The sequence below is a fragment of the Mytilus galloprovincialis genome, chromosome 3, assembly GCF_965363235.1.
Source record: "Mytilus galloprovincialis chromosome 3, xbMytGall1.hap1.1, whole genome shotgun sequence".
Taxonomy (NCBI): Eukaryota; Metazoa; Mollusca; class Bivalvia; order Mytilida; family Mytilidae; genus Mytilus; species Mytilus galloprovincialis.
In genome coordinates, this window is record NC_134840.1 from 39,021,158 (window position 1) to 39,047,193 (window position 26,036).

Below are 26,036 nucleotides of genomic sequence, written 5' to 3' on the forward strand. Positions count from 1 at the left end.
TAAAATCTATGATTAATGTGTCTAAGTATAAAATACATATAGTTATTCCTATTGAAATGCAATTACTAAACCAAGTCTCAAACGAATTTTGTCATTAACACTACTTTTGACATTGTACAGAGCAATCCAACAGAAAAATTATGGATATAATGTCCAATCAAAAAAACTGTTACAAATTAATTGTATGGAAAAATATTTTGATGCATTTATTAAGTTTAAATAATATTATAGATGTTTTTGTCATGAGATTTTTACAATTGATTTCTTTGTTACAGTATGTACTAGCATATACACAATCTGAGCGGTTTACAGTTCATGATCAATAGATATAGACATATTCTTACTAACTCAACATCCTTTAAACTAAAAAAAAATATAGCATTATAGGTGTATTTTAGGAGCATCTATAACTAACAACCATAATGTTAGACAAATGATAAAATAATAACAAACATAATTTACACAAAAGTTTGATTAATAGCACTTTAAACAAATAAACATACTACTGGTAACAAAAAGTATAAATATAATTCAATCACATATGATTTATGGCAATTCAGAAAAGAAAAATGTACAATATGATTTACCTAATAAGTAGCTGAATATATTATAGAGTTCAAATGAATAGAAGAATATATGAATGAAGGAAAATAAGGTTAAAATTATAAAGAACACAAATGGAATGTAAATTATAACACCATACTGTGGAAGAGAGATGTTCTAGCATTTCCCATTACTTGAAGATACCATTCATAAAACATTCTCTTTTATATTTATGTCCAAAATAAAATTGATATAACAAGAATGTGTCCATAGTACACGAATGCCCTACTCGCACTATCATTTTTTATGTTCAGTGGACCGTGAAATTGAGGTAAAAACTTTAAAAATTAGAAAGATCATATCATAGGGAACATGTGTACTAAGTTTCAAGTTGATGTAACTTTAACTTCATCAAAAACTACCTTGACCAAAAACTTTAACCTGAACTTCGCACTATCATTTTCTATGTTCAGTGGACCATGAAATTGGGGTCAAAACTATAATTTGGCATTAAAATTAGAAAGATCATATCATGGGGAACAAGTGTACTAAGTTTCAAGTTGATTGGACTTCAACTTCTTCAAAAACTACCTTGACCAAAAACTTTAACCTGAAGCGGACGGACGAACGGAGGCACAGACCAGAAAACATAATGTCCCTCTACTATCGTAGGTGGGGCATAAAAATAGTTATCCAAAGATTTATTTGTCAATTGCATTTTACATATTGAATTGTGGATTGTTTTGTAAAACATTTCATATCTTGTGTATCTCACAATTACATAGTTTCAGGCAACACTCATGGTCAGACTTATGTATTAGTTATCTGGCTAGAAGGCCCTACTTTTTGAACATCTTATACCAAAGTTGAAAATGAAAAACAGAAGATACAAGCTGCACAAAAAGAACCATTGTATCTCAATTATGCAAATGTACATAAAAGTGATAAACAGTTAATTTCAAATGTTGTTATCGTCTTATATGAACATAGTAACTTAATTATCTTTTGATTGGAAAAAAATCAATAAAATGTCTACTAAATTATGAGAACAAGAACTAATTCAATACCAAAATCTTTATTCTTTGTATACAAGTTTTGCATAGCATTTCAAACAATTGCCTTTCATGATTTGAGTATTTAATTGTTGGAATTGAAGTGATGAACAATATAAATATAACTATTGTCTTATTTCAACATGCATGCACTTTTCTCTTACTGACCTATTGAGGAGGGAATATCAGAACCTGAGTTTAATTTTACAAGTAACAATCTACTTGAAACAGGTTTGTTTTTGGTTTTTTTTTTAGCCATTTAAATTATCCAAATACACAATTTGAATTAAAGGAATTTAGCAAAATTAAGTAAACGTAAGGAATATATTTGTTAAATTAACATGGAGCACTGAAATACTTTTTGCAAGCTAATAGAAACATTTAAGCTACTCTTTCTTTGTAAATATCTCTTTAGATGAGTATGCTCTGTTATTTTTTCACATATAGGTTTCAAATTTCAAGACTTTGTGTGATTTCCACATGCCATGTTGTCCAATTTTAATAGCATATAGCCCCTTTTCCACATAACTCAACTTATACAGTGAAAGATTGTTAGTCTAATGACACTAGATTTCAATGTAAGGGATAATCTAGGTTTCGATTCATTCAAATAATTGTATTTCACAATAGTATATAAACTTAAAGGTACATTTACCCATTGGACAGTTACAGCAAGGAATAGAACTTCACAAACAGAATATTACATATAATTATACCACAACATTAATTACCATTAAAAATGGTTCAGGAAACAAGCATCAATTATTTCCTAATAGTTCTGATTTAAGTCTATTAGCTATGGCTTTTCTCATTGCTAATTTTTTCTCCTCTTCTGGATCAACTTTCTTCTGTTGATCCCCTTGTAATGCTGATCTAGCATTTCGTGCTGATACAGGTCTTTGTGGTTGTGTTTGTTCTGCAGCTAAAAGCTGTTTTTCTCTTTCCTTTTTTTTCATTGCAACCAATTTGTCTCTTTGTTGTTTTAAATATTCTTGTCTTTGCTTTAATTCATCAGGACTTAGTTTAGATAAAGCAGCCTAAAAGGTTAAAAACAGTCATTTAGTTTAATTCTTAAAATATAAGCACCAATTGTGGATAAAACTAATCACATAGATATTTCCTTTTAAGTACTTTATGTTTAACTATTATATAACTACATATTCAGTAAAACCTGTATAAACCGGCCAGCTACAGGACTAAGAATCCAATGAACAGCATCAAGAACATTAATTTCTTTTGTCAGAGAAGTGTTGCCAGTGCAATTGTCGATCTTTGTTCTGACATGTTTTATTATATGCTTTCTGTATCTGGCTTTGAATGCACGAATAATCCCAAGATCTAAAGGCTGAAGTTTAGACATAGTGTTCAGTGGGAAAAATTTATTCGTCACGTTACTTAGTGTAACTGAATCAGAATGCGATGTTGCATTGTCAAGAAACAATAATATTTTTCTCTTTTTAGATTTCATTTTCTTATTAATCTGCTGTATCCATTCGGTAAAAATGGAAGTTGTCATCCACGCTTTTTTGCTAGATTGCCAAATGACAGGCAAATTGTTAACGTTTATGTTTTTAAAACATCTTGGTTTCTTTGCCTTGCCAATCACTAACGGTGGTAACTTTTTTCCTGTGCTACTGCATGCTAGCATCACTGTTATTCTTTCCTTAGCTAATTTTCCACCTTGCATGCTTCCCCTTTTTGGCCAAGTGTTTTGTCCGGTAATGCTTTAAAGAATAAACCCGTTTCATCTGCATTAAACACATTTTCAGGTGTGTAATCCCTGACAATATTTTCCGTCCACTACACTTTGATCGACATCAGCACTTTCACCGCAAACTTTAAAAAAGCCAATCGAAAATTTTGAACGCCAGCTTTCTAACCACCCATTTGATGCCTTAAAATCAGTCAAATCCAGGGTTTCTGCCAATTCTTATTCCTTTTCCTGAATAATTGGCTCACTCAACGGAATGTTTTTTGCTCTAGCTTGCTTGAACCACTGAAACACTAAGTCATTTAGCTCTCCGTATTTACTTCCAGTATCATGTCGTTTTCTTGCAGATGTTGTGTTGTCCTCGTAAACCGTTTTATATTCACCACTTTTCTTTAAAATGTCTGAAACATTGTCTTGCCAATCCCAAACTGTAATGCAGGATCTTTTTGTGTTGGCTTAGGTGTTTTTTTCATATTCCGTTATAAGATCGTACTTTAGTTTCAATGTAAGTTCTGTGCAAGACTTTTCGGCAACGGTGTATTAAGATTGTTATCAAAATCTTTTTTTCTCTTTTTAGGCGTACATAAAGTCTCCATTCTTATTTGAACTAAATTATTTTAATGACCACTTAAGATTGTTTATAAAAACAATTCACTATAAGAAGTTCACCGTTTAACGCCTCGCTAGTTTAATACCCGTAAGGACCCTCTTGTGTAAACAAATTTGTGTTGATAGACATCGATCAATACTTTATCATGATGTACAGTTAAATAAATTAAACAGACTGGTTTTGACAGGTATTTAATAATGCAATTAAGTGTAATGGGACTTCCTAATGAGATCGGAATTCGGAATACACAGGGACCGGTTTATAGAGGGTATTTTTGCAAAGGTTATGAATAGGGAATTTTGGGACTTTAATTTTTGACCAGAATAGACAGGAATCCGGTTTATTCAGGGTCCAGTTTACCCAGGTTTGACTGTATATGGAGATGGATATCCCTTTTTAAGTACTCTAGTTTAACTACCATATAACTGCATGAATATAGAATTAGATATCCCTTTTTTTTTTTTAGTAATTTGTAATACCTACCATAAAGATTTTATAGGAACTGATAAATCTAAATAAAGTCACCCATTTGAAAATTAATAAATATTCAAAAAAAAAAGGGAAAGGAACACTACATGCAAATTAGTGAAACGTTATTTGAAAACTCTACTTTCACAACTATGTATCAAATAGAAATCTTAAATCTTAAAAACAGCAGTGAGAATGACAATCAATATCCACTTACTCCTTTTAAAATGAACACTATACCACAAAATGGATAATAAGTTCTAAATGCATGGTGACCAAAACTTACATGAGCAGCATTTAAGTTAGCAGCATTGGAACTAGATGGTATATCTGTTTTAGCTTGTGCTAACCAGTTAGCAGCAGCTTCTGAACTAGACACATTATCTCTACTAGGTGTTACAATAACTGATGGCTAAAATAACAGGAAAATATAAAATTAAAAACATGTCAAGTCATGAGATCTGCCTTAAAATAACTATTCATAAAATCACACATATCAAGTTGTATGATACTGCATTAAAATTGAAAGAATTATGGAATTAAAAACACATCCAGATTCAATTCACCATGGGGAGAACCTGAATTTGCATCAATTCGTACTTTAACAGGCATTCACAAATCCTAGCTGTTTCATCAGTTGATGAAATATTTGATTATTTTTTATAAAGGAAATTTTATTGATTCCCACAAACTTTTTCCGCATATGTAAATTTCACGTAAACCTTAAAAAAAATCCTGATGAAAAAAAGTTTGATCTTGGTACATGGAAAATTGACGAAAATCAGGAATTTCATTTCAGTCATTTGTAATTTAAATCAGACATCAAATTATGTATCTTTTTTTAATGACATCAAGATGAAATTTGTGTCCAAATTGGTTTATTTCAGCAGTTTCAGAGAAGAAGATGGTTTGAAAAAGTTAGATGACATATGAGCTATGATGTTACAAACACCAAATAATGGCATTATCTCATATTTGCCCATTTGCGCAAAAACATATTTCTTACCGCTGCTTTCAAGTCTGTTTGCTTTACTGGTTTTGCTGGTGGTGGCTTGCTGGTCACAGGTTGTGCCACCGGTTGTGGTTGGGTTGGCTGTGTAGCCTGTGGTTTTGGTTGAGATATACTTAAGGCAATCAATTTATCTTGGACAGGTTTGGTTGGTGTTGATCCCTGAGATAAGTCTTGAATTGCCTGGAAAAACAAGATATTAAGTTGATTTCACATTCAAAGACTCTAATATTCTAATTATGATGAATGAAAAATGATCATTAAATATCTAAAACATCACTATCTGAATATAGATTTTATCAAATGGTTGGGTCCTATACACCAAAGTTCAATTCGATTATTTTGTTCAAACATTTTATGTGTGCTGGATATGAGGACGCTCAATGTCATATGAAGCCTCTCAATATATTTCACTCCCCCTTATCAATTGCCTCCTGAAGATGAATATATTATGTAATATATTTTCTCCTTTCTAATCTAATGCACTATCATTAGTAAGTGGTCCAAGATTTTTTTTTAAATATCACCTTGATAAAATTGAGAAAGGAAATGGTGAATATGTCAAAGCGACAACCACCCGACCATAGAGCAAACAACAGCCGAAGGCAACCAATGGGTCTTCAATGTAGCGAGAATTCCCGCACCCATAGGTGTCCTTCAGCTGGCCCCTAAAATATGCATAATAGTACAGTGATAATGGACGTCATACTAAACTCCGAATTATACACAAGAAACTAAAATTTAAAATCATACAAGACTAACAAAGGCCAGAGGCTCCTGACTTGGGACAGGCGCAAAATTGCGGCGGGGTTAAACATGTTTATGAGATCTCAACCCTCCCCCTATACCTCTAGCCAATGTAGAAAAGTAAAAGAATAACAATACGCACATTAAAATTCAGTTCAAGAGAAGTCCGAGTCTGATGTCAAAAGATGTAACAAAAGAAAATAAATAAAATGACAATAATACATAAATAACAACAGACTACTAGCAGTTAACTGACATGCCAGCTCCAGACCTCAATTAAACTGATTGAAAGATTATGTCTTCATCATATGAATATCAGGTACAATCCCTCCCGTTAGGGGTTTAGTATCATACTATCATAAAATATATGAGAAGAACATAACCCGTGTCATGCCAACAACTGTTTTTTTAGAAATAAATGTGTTTAGTTCCGATGCAAAGACCCTATCAGTGAATCAATGTTAAATCCAAAATATGCAATCTTTAATGACCTGACAACAGTATCGTAACTATATCCCCTTTTAATAAGTCTATTTAAAGGTTTTGTTAGTTTCTAAGGAGAATACTGACATTTTTGTGCTTTATAAAGAATATTTCCATAAAATTTTGGATGTGAAATACCTGAACGTATAAGATGTCTGCATGTTGAGTTATATTTACGAATTATTTCCTTATACCGGTGATAAAATTTAGTAAATGTTTTGACCAGTTTGTGATATCGAAAACCCTGGTGTAATAATTTTTCAGTAATACATAAATTTCTCTCGCTAAAATCTAATACATTGTTACATACACGAGCGAATCGTACAAGTTGAGATATATAAACACCATAAGATGGTGACAAGGGAACGTCACCATCTAAAAATGGATAATTAACAATAGGAAATGAAAAATCATCTCTTTTATCATAAATTTTTGTATTAAGCTTCCCGTTTATGATATAGATATCAAGATCGAGGAAAGGGCAGTGGTCATTGTTATCATTAGCTTTATTTAAAGTAAGTTCTACAGGATAAATTTCTTTAGTATACATACTGAAGTCGTCATTATTTAGAGCCAATATATCATCCAAATATCTAAAAGTATTGTTAAAATTTGTATCAGATGTTGTTTTGATGGGTCTTTGCTAATTTTAGTCATAAATTGAACTCATAACAATACAAAAACAGGTCCGCAATAAGTGGTGCACAGTTAGTCCCCATTGGAATTCCAATAACTTGACGATATACGGAATCTCCAAAGCGAACAAAAATGTTATCAAGTAAAAATTGAGAATACTTTGTCCATATACAGGATAGAAAATAATGTACATGACAGAATACTGGGCTGTGCCAAGTTGGTTTTGATTTTTCCTGATAATGAATTATTTAATAGTAATAAATGAAATACTTTACCTGTTCATATTTTTTGTGTTCTTTTACTTTTTCATTTTGTAATCTGTTCTGTTCTAATACCATAACATTTGCTAATTCCTCTTTTTCCATAGTTTTTCTCTTCTTTTCTTCAATTTCATATTCTTTTTTTGACTGTCTATATGAAAAATGATGCAGGTCATAAGTTATTTTTACAAAGAACAATCCATTCATATGAGTAAATATTCAACTTCTTTGAACTGAATGCTTTTGAAAAGCAATTCAATTTTTCCTGCAGTTTTTTTATTCAAATCTTCCCATACACTTCACCAAAAAATTCTATGTCATCATTTCAAAATTAAAATTCTAGTTATCAAATTTCCAGCATCTCTTAAAATACAAACAAGGTCCAATCATTATGTTGATGCAGTATCATTATCTATAATATAATGTTGTTATTTATAATGTTATACATAATAAGTAAATAATCATTCTACAAGCCTAATATAGTTGAATTTAATTACCCAGTATGCAAAGCTAAGAAGGTGTTAATTTTTAATTCATCATATTGGCCTATGACCCAAAATAAGAGGAGTGAGTGAAGGGTTGTAATGCACCTCAATATCTATATCCAAGACCTAAGTTCACCATTTCTTAATTTTTACCCTGAACTCTGTTTTTTATAGGTTTAGAAACATAGTTGAGACTTATGACAAGAAATCCTGATTGGCCTGATTGACACACAAAAGATTTGGAATAGTACCCCTGAATATTACTTACTCCATAACTTTAGCCAGAAGTTCTTCCTCTGCCTCTTCTGCAGTTTTTGCTTTTTTTGGTGGAGCGGTTGTAAAACTATCTGGTATACTGCCTGTAGTCTTAGCCATCATTCTTAATACCTGCTCTTGGAGCTCAATATTTTTTAAAGTCATTATTCTAACAAACATACTAAAATCATCCATTGCTAAAACCATTTCAAATATCACCTGAAAACAATAAAATAAAAATATCTTAATAGTTCATATTCTGTTGTTATATTTAATTATTTCTTACTTGATACAGAAGCTCTTAAAAAAAATCATGGATATACATGATGTCAAAGTCTAACGAATGATGATTTTTATCAACTTTTAGTGTTTTTGCAAAAACTATAGTAGATACAGAGAAATTGCAAATATCAAATATGAATAGCAGAAGAATACTTAGCAATATGATCTAAATGTAAATAACTACTTTTCAGGAGTTTTACTTATGATTTGGACAATATTGACTCATGTCATTGTCTTATTCCGCTTACTGAACAGTTGACAGACCCAAAGTGATGAGAATAGCGCTAGCCTACCTTTAAGTAAGCTTATAATAAAACAAAAAATCTAACCCATAAAGAAAACATTATGTACCTGAAATATTTCTTTAAGATCATCTTTGGCATTCATTTCTTTAAATGCATTGATGATATCTTCATGAGACAGTTTTGAATCCTTCCTAAAGCCATCTAACAATGTGTTTATCTGAAAATCAAACAGATATTTTCTTTAAATAATAATTTCTTTCAAACAATTACCAATATCATAATCAATTCATCTTGTTAACATCATGTATATTCTTTATCTATAAATAAATAAATTATCTGGCACATATTTTATAAAACACAATATACAATGAGAGACTTTAATGCCTTTTTTTGTGCAAACAAAAATCTTTCATTCAGATGTATATCCTGTTCTTTTTTATTCAATTCCTTTTATATTTTATTTATATATTGTTTTTTGTTGGGGTTTTTTGGGGGGAGGGGCGCCTTGCCTTCTATTGAGGTTACTTAGCCCTTTGTCTTATGCATTAAATTAAATATAGATGTATTATTGCTTATTGAAGATCATTGAAAACTCCAAAACATCTTTTATGTAAAAAGAAAATAAATATAAATTCATTATCTATCTAAAAGAACAGTCATTTTTTGCTGGCTGTACTATCTAAAACCCCACACTGATTTGAAGAAACAAAAGTTTTTATTTTTCAAATTTGTTCATTTGAATAAATTGCACTTGAACAATACAAGAATTCTTTTCTTTCCTCGTCTTTCTACCACTATCCTTTCAGTCACTGTAAATATCATTTTCATAATTCACTTCATTTACAGTGAAAATGTTTAAACCAAATACATGTAATACTGATCTTTAGAAATGCCAGAGTTTCTGATTGTATAGACAGGTTTCATTGTAGTGATATAAATCTTACCAAATCATGATATGATGTATGCTGTTCTCTGTACTCCTTACAGTCTTCTATACTGGGGTCAAAAACTGAAAAGAAATCATAGCTGCTTGTTAAGTACCAACCATTATAATTAGGTACAATTTATTATTGTAACATTTTTTCGTAACATGTAATGTGCCATGTGTTTTGCTCAATGTTGAAGGCTGTACAATGACAATTAGTTGTTAAATTTTATGCCATTTGGTCTCTGGTTGAGAGTTGTTTCATTGGAAATTATACCACATCTTCAATTTTTTTATACCTTACAATGTTTACTTTATATGTAGTTTTTCAAATTACAATGAGAATAAACATTGGATTTTAATACACAAAATCAGATAAATAATTTTCAATGTATCTGCACTATCAATATCTTATGGCTAACAGATTTTGTGTAGGCATAGCTATAATAATTCATGACTTAATAATAATAAGTATGATTTTGTGTACAGAGTCAATACCAAAGCTTATATAATTATTTGTCTCTAAAATCAATACTTGTAAAACAGACATGACAGAATTACCTGATTAGATTCATTAATGATTGTGTCTGGATAATTAATTCAATTCTATTAATATAATAGCTATTGTATAATTTTGCTACTTTTATTATGTAATAAACTTGATATTTGCATTTTATGTCAGGGGAAAACATAAAAGCCTGACATTTTATATCTGTTGGAGCTATTTTCAATTTATTTATTGTGTTTGACGTATTAACTGAAAATAGTTTTCAGGAAATATTCCTGGAACAAATGCAAAATCTGATATCAGAATTTTGACATGTTATTACCTGTATATTTTTTAAATTAGCAATAAAATTGAGAATGGAAATGGGGAATGTGCCAAAGAGACAACAACCCGACCATAGAAAAAAAAAAAAAACAACAGCAGAAGGTCACCAACAGGTCTTCAATGTAGCGAGAAATTCCTGCACCCGGAGGCATCCTTCAGCTGGCCCCTAAACAAATATATACTAGTTCAGTGATAATGAACGCCATACTAATTTCCAAATTGTACACAAGAAACTAAAATTAAAATAATACAAGACTAACAAAGGCCAGAGGCTCCTGACTTGGGACAGGCGCAAAAATGTTTGTGAGATCTCAACTCTCCCCCTATACCTCTAGCCAATGTAGAAAAGTAAACGAATAACAATACGCACATTAAAATTCAGTCCAAAAGATGTCCGAGTCTGATGTCAGAAGATGTAACCAAAGTCAGGTTTTATAGAGAGTCCAGTTGTTCTAAATATACATTCCAATTTAGCTTTAAACTAATCAATTTGGCAGATTTAGATTTTTGAAAAGAGAGCTTTGCCCCCATGGATCCAAAATTTGAATCAAACATTTGATTTGGTTAAATCAGTAAAGAAAGATCAAACACTTGCTTTACTTTGGAAAAAACCTGTTCAACAAATTTTCAAATTCATTATTTGCTTATTGAGTTCATTTGTTTATCAATAAATTTTTGAAAACATTAACATCACATGTTTCCAGTACAGAATGTACCTCCATATCACTTTAGAACTGAGGTTTTAAATAAATGAAGTACAGTTTTAACAGTGATTTTGATTTAAAAATGATACAAATGTATAAATTCACTGTTCAAATATTGACTTCAAATTACAACTTTGAAAGTACAGTATCAGGGGGGGATTTGGGCAGGGGTGTGCGCACCCCTAAAATTTGCAAAGAATGGGTTGACTTCAACATATTTAAGTATCAGAAGAGACCATTTAATCTTTTTTAACATTCAAAGTATATAAAACAGTCAGTTTAACAGAATCAACGTGATTACTAATCAACTGACCTATGCTTTATTAAAGTTCTGTAAGTAATTTCAAAGGGAGGTGTCAAATGCAAAGCTGCGTTTGATGACAAATATAATAGGTTTTTAGAAGTTAAAAGTAAAAACAAATGTTACATTGTATTTGCGGAATTTATAATCAATTTGTTTGATAATCAAAGTTTCAAATCATCCCTTACTCACTTTCACAATTTCATCATGACACAGTCAAGAAAACAGTCCGCAGGTGAGATTCTTTTATAATATCCGTAATGAAAGATAGAAATACTGTTTCAAGCGAAAGGTTAGTTTATTAATTTGTATCTCTGTGTCTATATTTATTTCTCACTTGCAACCTAAATATTTAGTCGAATTCTGTACCGTATTACTGTATGCTTGGCATCCCAAGAAAATAAATATAACTGCGCAAATGCATCTCATTCTGATTTTAGTTGTTTTTGGCGAACACAGTAAAGTCTGGCACGACCTCCGAAAATCAAAAAACAGATAGTACGAAAGGACAATTAAAAATCGCTGGTAAAAGTAGAACTTTTCGTTTGAAAAATATATTGGTCAGGTGAGCAATTGTGATCTGTCTCGTCTCACTTTGCATCCTTCTGTCTGCATGTTTATCTGTAGATTGTTGTCAGGTGTGGATTAAGGTGGTTTCAGCTTGATACTTTAATTCCTCACTAATTTTAACACACAATAGTTCGAGATATCTACATGTCACCCCTTTAGAAGAATATTTCAATAATTTTACCTAAAAAAAAAACTCCAAAAATTTCTCGCTCCCCCACCCCCTAACTGGAAATCTTCTTCTTCTTCTTCCGAATACGGGAGTAGACTCCTAGGTAGGAGTGTAAAACTTCCCGGAACTTGTGTGCTATGTGCATATGGACTTAATTTAAAAATAATATGACAAAGAAAAATCGTTAACAATAACATATATACATTATGTACAGTGGCTTTGTAGTTTAATAAGTTGTTGTGGATCCTTCAAGTGTTAGAGTGGATATGCCACTTTTGAAGGATTCCTGGGTGTCAGACATACCTATTGCTTCAGGTAGTGAGTTCCAGTCCGAAATAGTGCGAGGATAGAATGAAAATTTATAGAAATCTTTATTTGTAGATATTTGCCTAAATTTATGTTTCCCCCTAGTACGTCTATCAGATATTGTTAAATTGTCCTTAGGAACTTCCACTAACCCCCAATTTATTTTATACAGCATAGTTAATCTAGCTTTTTTCCTTCCTATTTCTAAATTTTCCCATTCCAAAGATTTAATTAAGTTTGAAACTGCACCAGGTGATCTGTCTTTATAATCATTGAAGACAAACCTGCTGCCTTACGCTGTACCTGCTCAACCTGAGTGATGTGTTGTTTTTTGTACGGATCCCAGACAGGGGAAGAGTATTCGACGACTGGACGGACAAGTGATGTGTATTTAAGGTTTTTAACCTTAAGTGTGCAGTTTTTCAGGTTCCTACGAAGAAAACCTAAGGTTTTATTTGCCTTACAAGTAATATTGTTTATATGTGTTCCTCAATCAAGATCATGGCTTATAGTTACGCCTAAATATTTACTGTCTTTTACTGCTTCTAAAACATGATTGTGCAATATATAATCAAAAGAGGAAGGTTTACTTTTTTTAGAAATATGAATTACATAACACTTCTCAGGATTAAAATTCATTTGCCAGTCCTCTTCCCATTTTACTAAACTAGATAAATCTTTTTGAAGTAATTGTGCATCAGAACTATTATTTACATTTCTATACAATAAACAGTCATCTGCAAAAAGTCTTGCATTGCAAGTTACATGTTCGGGTAGGTCATTAATAAAGAGTAAAAATACTGTTGGACCTAAAACTGTTCCCTGAGGCACACCAGAGTCAACAGCTAATTTTGAAGATTTAACACCATTTAAGAGTACTTGCTGTTGCCTGTCAGCTAAAAAGTCATTTATCCAATTTAAATTTTGATTTCTAATACCATAAAATTCTAATTTCTGGGCTAATCTTTGATGGGGGACTTTATCAAAAGCTTTGGAAAAATCTAAAAGTATGACATCTATTTGGTTACCATATCCCAATGATTTTGCAAGATCTTGTATGCTGATGATAAGTTGGGTTTCACAAGACCTTTTACTTCTAAACCCATGTTGACTATCATTTAATATATTATTAATTGTAAGATGTTTCCTTATGTTGCTTGTTAAAATGTGTTCTAGAATTTTGCAACATATTGCAGTTAATGAAACTAGTCTATAATTATTAGTGTTATGCTTGTCACCTTTTTTAAATATTGGTACAACATTAGCCTGCTTCCAATCATTTGGGATTTTACCAGTATCAATAGATTTTTCGAAAAAGAATGTCAAAAATGGAGACAATTCTTCTGCAAAATTATGTAAAAAATATGCTGGCAGATTATCAGGGCCAGTGGCTTTGTGTGGATTTAAGTGTTTAAGTAACTTTAATAAGCCATTATTACTAATAAATATGTCTGGCATAGTGGGGTGGGGACTAGTACCTTTATTTGGCATAGAGGATGTATCTTCGGTAGTAAAAGCCTTTTTAAATTGTTCACTTAGGATGTTAGCTTGTGTATTCGGCTCACTATATAATATCCTGGATCCGCCCCTGAGTATATATGATAATAAACAAAGATATGTCCCGCTTGTTCAATGTTGTTAGTAATTTGATAGTATAATGCAAATGTTGAAAAAAAAGTGACAATATTTTAAACATGCATATTGTTGTGTGTTTGTTTTTTCTACATTGGCTTGAGGTATGGGGGAGGATTGAGATCTCAAAAAACATGTTTAACCCAACTGCAGTTTTGCACCTGTCCCAAGTCAGGAGCTTCTGGCCTTTGTTAGTCTTGTATGACTTTTAATTTTAGTTTCTTTTATAAATTTCGAAGTTTAGTATGATGTCCATTATCATGACAGCATTGGATCAATATAAATAGGACCTGAATTTGTTCATTTTTCATTTATGTCTCTATTTATGTGAGTTTTACCTACCTATCTGCCTCCAGAATCAACGAAACGGCTCATCTATTTTGGAAGGGCTAATATCTATTTTTTACATGGGACGAGCATTCCTGCTTCAGCTTGTCTGGCAAAACAGCTTTGGGCGACTAGTTACATGGGGCATTGCCATACACCTTATTGCTATTTGTCCGACATTACTGGATATCACACAGGTTACCGTAAAATTTTGATGCCACAAATGGAAAAGTGATTGTTGCATGAGGTCAAAAGTTCAAGCGGCCAGGTCAGTCAGGAATAGAGATAAGGTGTAATGGTTAAACACTAAAACAGGAAATTTCATTTAATCTTTGTGTCTCTTTGTTGGTTTTTCGTTCATTTACAACACAAGACAAGTTGAAGTTCACAAAATGAACAGAGGAACGTAATTACTGGATTAAACTTAGTTTTTATTCCTACAACTATGGTGACTGTCTGAAAAAATACATACTTATACAATTTGCTTCCATGAAGGTTAAAACTGGAACCTGAAATAATGGATTGCCAAGAAATGTAAGAAGTTCATCGTAGACCCAGTCTGACCTAGCCATTTTGGAAAAAGAGTGCTTGTCAACAAGGAAGTCTCGCGTAGTTACCCGAGAATCTAAGCGGTGTTGTGAACACTTCTTACAGATTATTTTGTTCTGGAAAAATATGTTATAAAGAAATTTGTAAGAATAATCATCATGTTTATTATTTAAATGTTTATACAAAAACAACATAATTTATATATAGAATATGCATAAATCAATATTTCTACTCAAGAATATTACTGTTAGTTTACTAACGTGGAACAATTTTTTTTACATTGTTTTGTCTGACACCGCTCTGCATCCGCAACATTTTCATTCGGGTTACTCGGCTTTTACCCTTTCATAAAGATGCCGAGATGAAATGTATGCAGGACAATATATTATTAAAATCTTACCAACATGACGACCAGAGCAGCGACTTGTAAGTTTATTTCAGTTAAAGTGTGTCATAGCCGTAGGAAATTAATGATGCAAATAAATTTTATAAAAATAATTACATCTTTCAGGGTTCAATCAAAAGCGACCGAATTTATTTTCCAAATTTTTGGTAAACAAACATCCAGGGGCTACATGTACAATTACAGATGTTGAATGCAAAATACATCACAAACTGCAATCAAGTTATACTTTTATTTCAAAAAAGAACAGTACAGTAATTCAGAGAAAGTCTGTTTTCAGGTTCAGATCTGCTCAGAATTATAGTTAACCCGTACCATTGTAAACTCGTACCAACGTCAACTCGTACCACTGAAAAAAAACTCGTACCAATGCGAACCCGTACCACTGCTAACTCGTACCAACTTATTTAAATGCATTTGATTGGTGTTTAATGATGAATATATACTGTTATTTCACTCTTAAGTCTGTAAAATGTATATAATTTTAAAGTACAATGACCATGCAATTTGTAGCTAATGTTCCTTGTGTATTGGATAGACAATACCGTTGCAGATTTGCTTTGTTGTCTCCCTTGAATACACTTTTTTTTTTAAATTTTACTTATAACTACTGGATTTAGTTTTTAATCATTCCAAATCAGTAACATTGAAAAGATTTGGGTACTTTTCTTTTGTTTCTCAGAGGAATTTTATTCATTGAAAGAATTAATTTATTGTGTTTTAAAGGTTGTAAATTGTTTATGACCAAAGTTAAAAGTATGAAATTTATTATATATAATATTCAGCACAATCTTATGAAAATCCAACCGTGCAAGGGCTGTATAGCCAGTCTTTAAATACTTCTATCTGTTGTTATCATAACATGAGTATTCTTTTCTAATATGAAGTAAAGTCATATATATATGTCATGCGTCAGATATGCATGGCTTTATGATAAAGAGTATACGTAGTGGCCTTTCACACAATCAAAGGGATATAATATAATATTTAGCAGGGTAATTAAAAAGTTACATTTATATTACTGTCTAAGTTAAAAAAAAATCAAACATATTTTTGTCTAAGTTTTCATTAAAATCCAGTATAAAATTCCAGTAATTCAACTTTTTTTTTATTAAGTTTACAAAAAAAAAACACCATAAAACATTCGTATTTTTGTATATATTTTTAATGGTACGACTTCCCAGTGGTACGACTTTACGTTGGTACGAGTTAACTTTTTTGGTACGAGTTAACATGGTACGAGTTTCCTGTGGTATGAGTTAACTTGCTTCCAGATCTATGGTCATGAATTAATTAGTTGAGATTACTCTGACTTCCAACAGCTGTTTTTCCAGACAAAGTGGGGTTGTCCCATGGCCCCAGCTTGTCTGGCAAAACAGACGATGGACATTAGAGAATCTTGGACATTAGAGAATCTCGGACTAAAATTAAATCCAGCTATATCAGGGCTACCAAAAATGCGCGAGAATCACACATGTTCATGCTTTTTCGCAGCATTATCCTTTGATATTTTGTTTTTTTCTCTTTGATCTTTTCAATTTTGGCCAAATCTCACGCATTTACTTTATGAAAAGTTGGCAGAACATGTGTCCATGAAAACAATGGCAATCATATCCCTCAAAGCATTCTGCTCCTTGATTAATAACATGCATTGTACAATGTATCATAAGCATTACTTGTATGATATTTTACATCAAATTTTACAAATATAACTTCACCACTATGACCAAAATTTTAAGTAAGCTTTGAGAATAATTGAAAACATTCCTTATTTAACACTGAAGTTGTGAGTTTGAGTCCCACACACAGCAGGTGCCTTTGACTCTTACCTTAATTGAACCATAATGCATACACACCATCCAAACAAACACTAAGGTCAAGTTAGTAGAAATCAAAATAAAGTTTAAATAATTGTCTAAATAGAATATCAAATGAATACGTAAGTTATACGGACTCTGTTTTGTTAGTATAAAAGAGTTAAGAATGGAAAAAAGAAAAAGTTGTGTCTGTTTTTGTCAGTACATGTACATGTATATGACAATATATACAAAATTAAGTTAAAAAAAGGAAGAATATAACTAGTTTAAATCACATACATTGTACATGTACATATACATGTATAACAGTATACAGCTCTTGGATTGCAATTTGAAATGTTTTGTTGTAGTTACATCCAAAATACGGAACTTGAAAGATTACAGATCTCGTTTGATAAATAATGTACAGCCATTACCAGCAGGAAATGAAATTGAAAATACACTGAAATATTTCTCACAGACTTTGCTAAGGTAAGTGATTTTTGGGCACTCTTAAGGTACAAATGTATTCATGAGTTTGGATGAAGTTGTCACACAATAAGATGACTCAAATACACATGTTCTTATAAAACTTTTATATATTTCTATAAGTACCTTTATTATTTCTGACAGGTTTATATCTCATCTATCATGTCTATGCAAGTAACTGCATGTACTACAAGGTGTTCAATTTCAATAAGTTTTGTATCAATCAATTAATGGTCTACAGAAAGGAATAAGTTGCGTGCAAGAATTTGCTCAAATGAAACTAGAAAACTGACATGTCAGCAAGGGCTCCACTTGAACAATTTTATTTGAGGCAAAAATTAGCATGATTGAGATGATACATTCTGTTTATATAATGCTAGTTCATAAAACTAATTTTGCTAAACCTAAGTTGTACTGAGATACTTTTTTTGGTTTTAAAAAATAAGGGATAAATGCTTAATACATTCTACATGTTCTAAGGTTGTTTTAATATCATATATATATCAAGATCTAGTTCATGTAGTTTTTGCCATGTTATGATAAGTTGTGAAATTGACTTGACCACCATTGACTTTTTTTTTAAAAATAAAGAAAAGTGTAACTTGTTGTACAACTTATAGATATATCTTGATTAGTTACCCTTTTTTACAGTGTGCTGAAAGATGTACCTAACATTCCAGCTGAAAGTTACGGTCCACGACAAAGGGACAGTGTTAGACTGTCAGTGTTTCCCAACCTGAACTACACAGGACTTTATCATGCTGTTCTGGATATGATAGAATTAGTTCCAACTATGCAAATAAGACAGTTGGGTTAGTTTATATGATGATGTCTTTAAAAGATCTATGTTTTTATGGATTAAAATGATAGTTTATATGAAACTGATTGATTATTGTTAAATAATCATTAAATCAAAAATATATGATGTGTAAACAATGATTATTTCTTAAATAAGACATACATGTATGACTCTTAAACAATGATTAATAGAAAAATATCATTTGCCAACATGTAATTATGCCATTAATTTTTTAATTATTATTTTTTCAGCCAAAAAAGCATTGATAAGAAATATAATTTATATATTAAACAAATATTACTTTTATCTTTTCAGAAGTTGGAGAGAATGTATTGAAAGTTCTAGGTTGTCTTGTTCCCTTCCTTGAGCATGACTTATTGGATTCTCTCCCTTATACAGTGGCATCTACCCTGGCTATATTTCCTCCTACATTACACAAAGAAACTATAGACCTATTGTGTAGTAATATGTTACCGATGACACTTGGTAAGTTAATGCAGAAAGGCAGAAACATCTAATTACCCAGAGTTAAACTGGGATATCTCATCTGTGACTCACAAGATATTGTAAACATGTGAAGGAGTCATACAATATAAGAAACTGATGACAATAAGTTAGTCTAACTTGATTACCTCTGCTGTTATCCTTCACAACACAAATACACATGTTCATTTGATTAATCATTTATAAATATTGTTTCGTTGACACAGGAATTTGGACTTGAATGTGCTTGAGCTACTATCTGTTATACAGGCAAAGACTATTAATGTTACATATTTATATTTGTAATAAAATTGAGAATGGAAATGGGGAATGTGCCAAAGAGACAACAATCCGACCATAGAAAAAAACAACAGCAGAAGGTCACCAACAGGTCTTCAATGTAGCGAGAAATTCCCGCACCCGGAGGCGTCCTTCAGCTGGCCCCTAAACAAATATATACTAGTGCCGTTATAATAAACGCCATACTAATTTCCAAATTGTACACAAGAAACTAAAATTAAAATAATACAAGACTAACAAAGGCCAGAGGCTCCTGACTTGGGACAGGCGCAAAAATGCGGCGGGGTTAAACATGTTTGTGAGATTTCAACCCTCCCCCTATACCTCTAGCCAATGTAGAAAAGTAAACGCATAACAATACGCACATTAAAATTCAGTCCAAGAGAAGTCCGAGTCTGATGTCAGAAGATGTAACCAAAGAAAATAAACAAAATGACAATAATACATAAATAACAACAGACTACTAGCAGTTAACTGACATGCCAGCTCCAGACTTCAATTAAACTGACTGAAAGATTATGATTACATCATATGAACATCAGGCAGAATCCTTCCCGTTAGGGGTTTAGTATCATACCAAGTTGTAAAATAGCATGTAAGTCTATTTTTATATCCCTTTCACATCTGATGTATTTAGTCATTTTCCATGAAAATACTTTTGTACATTGCTGTTAAATTCAATAAACTATTTAGTCCTACAGCTAGGGCCAAACTACCTTTTGACTTTCATGGTGGCAAAAATTAATGGCACATTTTTATGCATATGGGCAGAAATTATATCATGATTTTACAAGTATTATTGAAATATAATAGCTCATCCATCCATTAACACACAGTTGTAAAACATTTGTTTATATTGTAGGGTATGATGGAGGATTTGAACCTACCTATGCCAGTGAGTCAGCTGCAGCAATTATAACAATGGTTCTACAGCACACAGATAATGGTTGTAAGTAATACATTATAGTAGAAAAAAAGGAATCAAAACAAGTTTTCACAATAACACCATACTTACAAAAGATTATTTAATTTAAATTACTGAAAAAATGTAAACAACACATTAAAAATTTCATGCATCCAAAGCGCTTTTCTGGATTTACCTTCATCAGGACCATTTAAAGCCATTTTGATACATGTATAGATGTACTGCATTACAAGGAAAAGAAAAATAGAAATTCTGTCACAATACAGTATGTATTACAATACATATCATTTTGAGGTAGTTTATAAATATCTTAATTCATAGGGTTAAATGCTGGAATCACGAACCAAGATGGCCGACATGGCTTAAAATAGTATATAGGGTAAAATGCAGTTTTTGGCTCATATCTCTGAAACCAAAGCATTGAAAGCAAATCTGCTGTGTATAGAATTGTTCATTAGGTTAAGATTTATCTGCCCTGAAATTTTCAGACCAATCGGGCAACTTGTTGTTGGGTTGCTGCCCCTAAATTGGTATTTTTAAGAAAATTTTGCAGCTTTTGGTTATTATCTTGAATACTATTATAGATAGAAATAAACTGTAAACAGCAATGATGTACAGGAAAGTGAGAGCTACAAATAAGTCAACATGACCAAAGTGGTCAATAGACCCCATAAGGAGTTATTGCCCTTTATGGTTATTTTTTTTACAATTTTCATAAATTTTGTAATTTTTGTAAATTTTTACAAAATATTTTCCACTGTCACATTCTGGGCCAATTTCATTATCAGTAGAGATAATTGTAAGCAGCAAGATTGTTCATTAAAGTAAGATCTACAAACACATCACCAACACCAAAACACAATTTTGTCATGAATCCATCGGTGTCCTTTGTTTAATATGCACATAAACCAAGGTGAGCGACACAGGCTCTCTAGTTTATATAGTTATCTTGCTACTTGTATTAAAATTAGAACCTTGACTTTCAGCATATCACTCACAGATACTAGAATGCTTCATGAGTATCAAGAGAGATCTAGTTAAGGTCAGTATAGACTATAACATATTTGTGAAATAGTTTTCTTCAATGTTTTCTACACAATAAATTGAACAGTCATAATTGTTCAGTTTCTACAAAATACTTTTATTCCCATGAATGTTTTTAACTTTAAAAACATTATTTCACCACTCAAAGGCAATTAAGTGTTTATTTAAATGCTTACATATATACACATTCAGTAAACTAAGGGTTAAACAAAAGCATTATTTTACATAAATATGCATACTCATGTACCCATAAATTGCATTCAAAAATGTTTTTATGTTTTTGTGACATATTTGTTATTTCAGGATATACTGAGTATAATAGCATATGGACCACCATCGGCCAGAGCTCCTGCAGCTAATCTTCTGTTCTATTACTGGCCACAATTAAACCCTGCATTATCTGATAGGAGAGGGATACACTATAAATATATTGGTAACTTATATATAAATAAAAAGATGTGATATTTTTGCCAACGAGACAACTCTCCATTAGAGACCAAAGCACACAGAAATTAATAGCTATAGATCACCATAGGGCCTTTAACAATGAACAAAGCCCATACCTCATAATCATCTACATAAGGACCAGAAATCACAAATATGAATTGTTCTGTGTTGAGAATTTGAAATTTGTACTCTGTATGCTATTGTTCTATACAAGACTTTTAAACTATCATATGATAATTTTAAAAAGTTCAGAATTGTTATAAGATTTCAAAATCTGACAAAATCATTAACCAACCAAATTTTAAGAACAAAAATGTAAAAAGGTTTTAGGATAGGGTAGTTTACCCGTGGCTGTGTTTACATCAACTTGAAAGTTAGTTCATAAGTTAAAAGTAAACTTTTAAGCAAAGATAAAATGTGTTTTAAAAAAATAACAACTATAAAAACAAAACACTGTTTGGCTAATCAATAAGATACGAATTAATCTATGTAATACCTGATTTCAGCATGGCCACCAGTTCTTTGTCAGAGGAGAGGATGTGTAAACAATGGAAACTGTCAAGCTGTTAAGGTACTAATAGAATATTTTTGTGTATTATTGTACACTGCTGGGATTGATTTATTGGGGGAAGAATGATCCCCCCTTTTGGAGATTGATTGATGGTTAATGCAGACTTTTACTAATTCAACTGCAAATGATGTCCAGTAAGGGGGAAGGGTGTGTTAACGCAAATGTTTAGGAACTGCTGATCAAGATTTAAAGCTTTTTTGTTAGGGCAGTGCAGCCAATGATAGAATGAATGTATGGGTTCCATTCACATGAAGGTTGAACCTTCTGAATTTAATATGAGACATAGCTTAATGGATAAGTTGAAAATAGCATATAGTTCTTGAAAATAAAGAAAATGACTTATTTACTTCAAAAATTAATTATTTTAAATAAAATGCATGTTAAATATGATTTCATTCATAATTGAAGATGTCCACTGATTAACCAAAAGCTGACAATATTTTTCAATTTACATTTTGTATATTTAGATGTGTTTGAATCCAGCTTTAGCAATACATTCAGGAGACAAGCCTCCACCACTGTATATCTGTAGTGACTGTGCTGATGTTCTCAGGAAAGATCATAGTGAATACATGACTGACATATTATTACCCATGTCACATGTGTCTACCATATGTGAAAATAAGGTAAGAATGTCACACATGTCAATCACATGTGAAAATAAGGTAAAAAGGTGATGTACATGTCAACCTAGTGTGAAAATGCTGGGAAAAAGTCTAAAGTATGTAGATAGATAGTTTATTCTCATAAAACCATGCAAGTACAAAGATTACAGAGAAGTTAAAAAATAATACACATAAATATAAAAAATTCATTAAAAATGCAAAAAAAATCAAAATTTTGGATGAGATAACATATGAAAGAATATATATACTTATACAGTTGTAGTCAAATATAAAAGATAAAATTGTATAAAGAAATACTTTCTATAAGTATAAGCTTTGTAAATAAATTATGGTTGTTAAGGAGTGAGCTTGCTTTTAATACATCTTATAAAATTGCAGAGGTTTCTTAGTGTCTTCGTTTTTTTTTTTAATTAAACAGTTTGTTGAATTTGATAATGTTATGTCTGGGTATTAGTTCATTTGGAATAAATCTTTTTCTTTCATCCTGTAAAGCCGAGCAAACAAAAGTTAGTGATATTCATCTCAGATATCTCTTTTCATACATAATGGACATTTTCTTTCACTTCTGTCAATGTTATACCATCTCCCCTCTATTGGCAGTGTATGATTTGATGTTCGGAATTTACAAAGTGTATAATTGTCTCGGTTATTGATGATGTTGAAATAATTTTCAAATTCCAATTTTCCTTAAAGAGCCTATTAGTTGTGCATTTTGATGTGTTCTGAATAGCTGAATTCCAAATTTGTTTAAACTGGTCAATAAATTGGAGTTTTATACTTTTTGGTAACCATTTCGTAAGATCTATATTTTGCACATGAAATAAGTTTGAAAATGCAGCATTGTCCAATATATTTTTAATGTTCTTTATCCATAAAATATCATCACCATTTGTGTGATATCGGAAATATACAAATTTATATAAGATTGAAGATAACTTATTTTCATCTATAAGCAGCCTGCACCAATATGATATCATTCAATATTTAATGCTTATTTCCAATGGATATCGTCCAGTTTTACCATACACAATCATGTTTGGGGTAGATCTCTGTAAGTGAAGTAAATGCTTTAGGAATTTAAGATGAACTTGTTCAGTAATATAATTTTTTTCCAAATCCCCATACTTCACATCTGTATAAAAGAATTGGTTTCTCCAGTTTATCAAATAAATCAAACTGGCATTCTATTGATAAATTATACTGCCTCCCTTTTATAAGAACGTTGTACATAGCTTTTGTTGCTTTTCCTGATAGTTTTTCTTTGCTTTATTGAAGGATCCAGATCTGGTTAAGAATAGTCCAAGGTAGTTGAATTTTTACACTTTTTCAATTTCATTTTTTTTATAAATGAATTTAATATTATTAGGCTGTCTTCCTTCAGAGAAAATTACAACTTTAGTCTTAGATGTATTTACCTTAAGTTTCCAAGTATCACAGTATTCACTGAAGCAATTTAATTGCATATGAAGGTCTTCCTTTGTTTCTGACATTAGAACAGTATCATCGGCAGATAATAAAATGAATAGCTTTAAATAAACATTTAGGTTAGTTTCAAGGGAATTTGATATCAATGACAAACCTTTCACATTACGTGATAGCAAGAAATCATTGAGGTCATTGATATATAAAGAGAATAATAGAGGGGAAAGATTTTCCCCTTGTCTAACTCCAGTGTTACATGGAAAAAATATCAGATTTTTGATTATTATAGATAACTCGTGATTTTATATTGTTGTACATACTATGTATAACTGTATGCCTTTCCCCATCAATGAGATTTAATGCCATCTTAAACCATAGGCCGTTTCTCCAAACTGTCGAACGCCTTAGCAAAATCAATAAAAACTTTTCGAAATATTTGGTTAATCGTTTCTTTAGGATGGACATAAACAGTTTTCCAAAACAGCTCAGAATAGTGATAGGTCTATAATTTTGCGGATCTTGGTGATTTCCTTTATTTTTAAATATAGGGTGTATATTTCCAGATAACCAACTGTCTGGTATGATTCCTGAATCAAATATTAGATTAAATAGCTTTACAAAGATGTTAATGATTTCTGTTGAATAACATGTAGCTTTGGAGAATTTGTTTATAATCAGATCATCACCGCTTGCCTTGTTATTTTTCAAGTTTTTTATATTTCTTATTATTTCATTGGGCGTAATCGTTTCATTTAATACATTATTTTCTATATTTCTTTCAATCTCTTCAGAGTCTAGCTCCTGATCTTCTTCTATATTTCCTTGATTTAAATTTTTGAAGAAATCAAATATGTAAGAATAAGGTTTGAAAGTTACATGTGTCTTCAATATTTGAAAAATATAACAAGTCAAATGTGTCTGGTATATATGCACAAATAAGGTAAAAGGCTCAAAGATGTCTATAGTATGTGAAAATAAATTTTTTAAGGTCTTGATTTGTAGAATTAAGATATGAGAGATATCTGAAGATGAAAACTAGATATACCTTATAAGTTCTCATTTGTTGAGCATTTACCAGGTATGCAGGACACAAAACTAAGATCACCAGATTTGTCTTATTATAGTGAATATAGAATAGAAAGTATAAAAAATAGCCATAACATTGAAACGTATTAAGGGCGATAGGAACCAATATCAAATAAACTGCTAAGTTCTTACTCGCTTAATTAATTTGTAAGTGTTAAATTCATCACACATTTCTCCATACACTGTTATTAGTTCATGGTTTTTTTCCTCTCAGAACAGTATGATATAAATTAACAAAATAACATTGTATAAGGAATTGAATCATTATATCATGTTTATTACAGAACTGTAGAGCAGGAGAGACTCTTGCAGTATGTACCTGTTTCTCTATAGAATGTGCCAGTTATAATGGTAATAGACCAATCCGTTACTGTCATGTATGCCATGATACTCGTCATCTAACACCCAAGGGAAGGAAACATGTCTATCATCTTAGTATACCAGAGATCTGGGATTGTAGTCAACAGGTTCAGAGATATCTCATGGATGCTATTACTAGGTATTGTCAATTATACCAGCAAAATTTTAGTTCTTAAAATTTATG

The 26,036-nt window shown here is 31.3% G+C and overlaps 2 protein-coding genes across 3 annotated transcripts in view; one reads left to right on the forward strand and one right to left on the reverse strand.

Moving 5' to 3' along the window:
* Positions 1–2,212: 2,212 nt before the first annotated feature.
* LOC143067891 (cilia- and flagella-associated protein 36-like) lies at positions 2,213–15,169 on the reverse strand. The gene is made up of 8 exons (XM_076241500.1): positions 15,025–15,169; positions 9,731–9,795; positions 8,893–9,003; positions 8,273–8,478; positions 7,535–7,670; positions 5,391–5,576; positions 4,671–4,796; positions 2,213–2,632 (listed from the first exon to the last, which is right to left on the reverse strand). Exons 1-8 carry the CDS (start codon positions 15,122–15,124, stop codon positions 2,354–2,356), a joined length of 1,209 nt encoding a protein of 402 aa, XP_076097615.1. The 5' UTR covers positions 15,125–15,169; the 3' UTR covers positions 2,213–2,353.
* Positions 15,170–15,424: 255 nt separating this feature from the next.
* The window catches only part of LOC143067892 (protein unc-79 homolog), a 67,117-nt gene continuing 56,505 nt past the window's right edge, over positions 15,425–26,036 (forward strand). For both annotated transcript variants that reach the window (XM_076241501.1, XM_076241502.1), the window contains exons 1-10: positions 15,425–15,527; positions 17,672–17,792; positions 18,441–18,601; positions 18,904–19,074; positions 20,234–20,320; positions 21,283–21,338; positions 21,644–21,773; positions 22,294–22,358; positions 22,826–22,984; positions 25,777–25,991. In XM_076241501.1, coding sequence (XP_076097616.1) covers positions 15,506–15,527; positions 17,672–17,792; positions 18,441–18,601; positions 18,904–19,074; positions 20,234–20,320; positions 21,283–21,338; positions 21,644–21,773; positions 22,294–22,358; positions 22,826–22,984; positions 25,777–25,991 — 1,187 coding nt within the window. In that variant the 5' untranslated portion in view covers positions 15,425–15,505. The remainder of the gene's footprint in view (positions 15,528–17,671; positions 17,793–18,440; positions 18,602–18,903; positions 19,075–20,233; positions 20,321–21,282; positions 21,339–21,643; positions 21,774–22,293; positions 22,359–22,825; positions 22,985–25,776; positions 25,992–26,036) is intronic.